Source organism: Oratosquilla oratoria, chromosome 1 (assembly GCF_046742065.1).
Source record: "Oratosquilla oratoria isolate Oo_2021 chromosome 1, ASM4674206v1, whole genome shotgun sequence".
Lineage (NCBI taxonomy): Eukaryota > Metazoa > Arthropoda > Malacostraca > Stomatopoda > Squillidae > Oratosquilla > Oratosquilla oratoria.
Window position 1 is genome coordinate 35,653,647 of NC_134777.1, and position 4,248 is coordinate 35,657,894.

The window sequence follows — 4,248 nt, forward strand, 5'->3', positions numbered from 1 at the left end:
CGGCTCTTCCGATGCTGAGGGCGTGGAATTAAAGTGCAATGTGGTTGATAAAAATGTATCTCTAGTCACTGGGACCCATTCAGTGTTGTACATGTATATATATATATATATATATATATATATATATATATATCTAGATATATGTGTGTGTGTGTGTGTGTGTGTGTGTGTGTGTGTGTGTGTGTGTATGAAGACGACCACAGTTATGGTCGAAATATACAGATAGTCTGTTTCTTTTGCTTTGTTTCTCCGACTGTGGGTTATATCTAAACGTTTTACGAATGTGCTACGACATTTTGGTTTTGTGAGAAAAATATATATTATATATAAATATATATATATATAGCAATGGAAAGAGTGCCATCGAACAGAACGAAACTGCCTGGGGATATAAGTAATACAAGAAAATCTGTTGTCTTACGATAAGCGAGTAAGGGCGACAGGATGGAGGAAAGTGATTACATGGTTGAAGGATTGAATAGGCTGGAGAGAGGAATTAGATCATAAAAAAAAAAAAATCCGAAGAGCAGTCACACGAACAATTTCCTCCCCACAAGGTTCCATGTATTCCATTAATTTTTTTTCTTTCCGTTGTTTTTCCTCAGATCTCGCCAAACCTAACCAACAACTCTATCCCCTCCGAGCGGGATGATGGGATTAGGGGTTCTTTACATGATCCGAGGAATATAGCAGTAAATGACACAAAGGTGATAAGCTGTACAATATCATTGAGGGGGGAAATGGAGTGGTGAGAATACACAGTGGATCCAGTGCAATCATATAAGAACGAGATGTAGAAACCAAGATTTGGGGAAAGAATGGTGGAGCCCTAATTGATTCAAGAACAAATTAAGTGTACTGCAAAAAGACCAACGATGCAGCGAAGAAACTGGTTAAGTCATCCTTCCCCGCTTAGACCTGAGACTGCATCTTCACAACAGTGGTGGCAAATCCCCGCGAAAAAAGCAGCTGCGATATAATAACGAGCATACACGCAGCCACCATGGCACCTCTTCGGCTCTGCAGTTCCCACGGAAAGAAACGCCGGCTATCCCCGACGAAATGTGACATGTCCGACTTACCCGAATCCATTACGATCCTTGCGCCTCCACAAACACAGGTGCTGATGTAGGTGAAATTAGGAGCCAAGAGATTCAGCAGTTTTACAACCAGAGTAAACAGAATAATTAATTTGGATGATCAATTCGATAGACCAAAATACCACGACGCAGAAAAAATGTGCGCACTATCGAATGCGTTGACATTCACAACTATTTGATCAAAATGTGTGAACGCTAATGAATCTGATATCGCTTGAAAACCACATTACAAAATGACCCTGTGCAATAGACATTTCCTTCCACAGCCTCGTGGCTATTTCAGATACAACCCTCCTTTCTCTAATGATTCCTACATTCAGGGACCTTCCCTCTGCAATCCTGTCATTCACCCCCACTTCTCTCCTTAAAAAATATACTCTGTTCGATCGTTTCATAACTTTATGTTTCGACGTGTCCCCTCATATTCGAACGCGTCAAGCTACGGATCTCTCACTCTGCCTCGACGACACGCTATTCCTTTACCCCGTTATAAAGAACTCGCCTTACACCAGCACCAACGAATTAATTCTGTTCTAGTTTGTACTATGTGTAAACAAGAAGAAACAAAGATGGTTATTTTTTCTTGAAACCCTGCATAATCTATTTATTTACTAATAATTCACTCTTTCACCCATTTTTATGATTTTACCCAAATGATCTGAAACTTGGTTGAACCGACCTTTGAATCAGACCCCGTTTTAAAGTCTACCCAGCATTACACCCCCGTTTAAACAACCTTTACCTTATCTTCTTTTACAACCTACTTTTCTTTCAATCCACATCGTCCCATGCATCATACTAACCCTTATCAGAATTGCTTCCCTACTAACCAATCCTTTCTCTGAATACACGTAACCCCTCCCCAATAGGAGATCCATAAACGGAGGAACTAACAAATACACAAATATTTGCCTCATGCCACCTAGTCCTCTACACCTCTCGGACCTCACCTGCGCCCAATTCCCACCGAACACATGTGATGGAGATTTGACACTTGACCGACACATCCCCACAACCAATGTCTTCTTGCCAAACTAGTCGGGTTTTCTCACCAGGCATCCGGTATGAACGGGTTCTGCCCTTAACATCTACTTACTGAACTTGAACTAATACTCGTCAAAACTAAATACTGTGTAAAACTATGTAGAAACACTTTCACTTTTATTGACGATTCTTATATTTATTCTGGCTGCCACCAAGCTATTTCAATCTTTAATGAGAAATTGTCGAGGCGTAAGAAACGATTGTGCGTATCTTACTCGCCGTCCAATCGGCCACGCGATGAGCCTTACAGGTCAGCGGCCTTTTTAGTCTAGCCAACTCCACGGACATCACCCTATCAACATAGTCATTTCGTTACATTTATTCATCCATTTCATTCTCTTGAGAGCTTAGCCCTTGTATGAATGGAGCAAGTGCTGTTGAGACTCCATTCGCCGCCTTCAAATCTTACATTATATTTTGCCCCCTAGCAAATGTACGGGGGCGCCAAAATATGTTCAACGTTCACCAGAGGCCATGTGTTCACGAATGTCTACAACTTTCCATAACGACCCTTTGATTCACCATGACGCCCAAATCCCTGGTTCAAAAAGTGCTTCCGCAAATATATTCAAATTCACTTCGTTTTCTTTTATCTGTGTTCGTGCTCCGCGTATTCGTATACCTGACACAGGTTCTCTCGCCCAAACACAATACACTTCACTCCACTCTTGCTACATGCTGCCGCCAGCACTTGCGATACGAATGCACATACCTGTGTAATACTTTTAAGTGACTTTCTGAGTTCACCTTGTCAAAATTTTTGTTTTGCATCAGTAACTGTTCCAACCCACACTACGTAACATATATGTTGATGCGATTGCAGTAGTATTGATGAATATGCTTACCTGTTCACGGAAAGTTGCATGATGCAGGTCATCCAATGTGGGGCGCGCTGCCGATCCGTCGACGATGGAGTTGAGGTTTCTGTAGTGCGATTCCTTGGGTAAAGCTTCGCGGGTCAGGTAATGGCGAAGCGATTTCTGATACCTCGTTTCATACACACCAGATGAATGGGTGGTGGGAGACAAGTAACTGTCTCCATTGTCTTCCCCATCCACGGACGCCACCTGAAAACGGGAGGCGTCCAGTTCCAAGGTTTCACCTTCGTCTCCGCTCATCGTAGAAGCAACTGAGTGCAGACGACGCACACGAGCTGTATTTATAACAGCGGTTTTCGCTAAAGGTTAGGTGCAATTTAGCTAAATAACTTGTTATTATATATTCATTTGAATTATTTCAACACATTTATAATCATATTTGATTCTATATCTAGTTATGTGCATTAATACAGAGAGCAAGTGATAAGTACTATCATAAATATTTTGATAATATGACTATATGGTAACTCTTCCCCTCCCGGCATGTGTGCGAGTGCCTGCGTTGTGAAGAAGGAAAATGAATTTCATTGCGCATGTTCACGTACATTCTTCCATTTCCATTCAATCACTCATCGTTGACTCTTCGATTGCAGTTTGTATATTTGATTTTTTACTGTTATGTATCACAGACTGGTATATATATAAATAAATAGAAGACTTGTGATGATATGGTAACACTTTACCTTCGGCCGATCAAGCTCGTCGCTTGGAGCTCAAACAGTTGTAGAACGTGTTATTAATCAGTTTTCTATCAGGTTTGTGAAGTTGCACCTTCTAAATACGCAGGCTTAGTTTTGAGAGCTGAAATGAGTACATAACACTTCAACTAACCTGTATGATTAAGATAATTAAGATAAGAAGGGAAGCAGAATTAATGAGATGCTGGTCAAATTTGTTGTGTTGGTCATATAATATGGACGGAGTGACTTTCATACAAATAATTCGTCTAGTGACAACCAACGATATTGCATACACGAAACAGCGGTATTGGTACGACATGTTCACGTTTTCGCCGCGGAGGGTTCGATTTCCATCCGTTGGATAAGATTACCTGCAGCAACTGAGATAAAAAACGAAAATAAAACTGTGAAAATGTGAAAAGAATTAATATGATATGACTACAATAATATCAATGACTGTTGATTTTGTTCTGGTTGATATCATCAAGCTATTCTATTCGACCTAGTGAGGACCTTAGCAGAAGTGTTACGTGGCTTACCACTACT

At 40.8% G+C, this 4,248-nt stretch overlaps 1 protein-coding gene across 2 annotated transcripts in view; it reads right to left on the reverse strand.

Annotated features, from left to right (window-relative positions):
- Positions 1 to 3,272, reverse strand: part of LOC143032857 (bumetanide-sensitive sodium-(potassium)-chloride cotransporter-like) — a 292,888-nt gene extending 289,616 nt beyond the window's left edge. For both annotated transcript variants that reach the window (XM_076198045.1, XM_076198052.1), the window contains exon 1: positions 2,990 to 3,272. In XM_076198045.1, coding sequence (XP_076054160.1) covers positions 2,990 to 3,262 — 273 coding nt within the window. In that variant the 5' untranslated portion in view covers positions 3,263 to 3,272. The remainder of the gene's footprint in view (positions 1 to 2,989) is intronic.
- Positions 3,273 to 4,248: the final 976 nt, after the last annotated feature.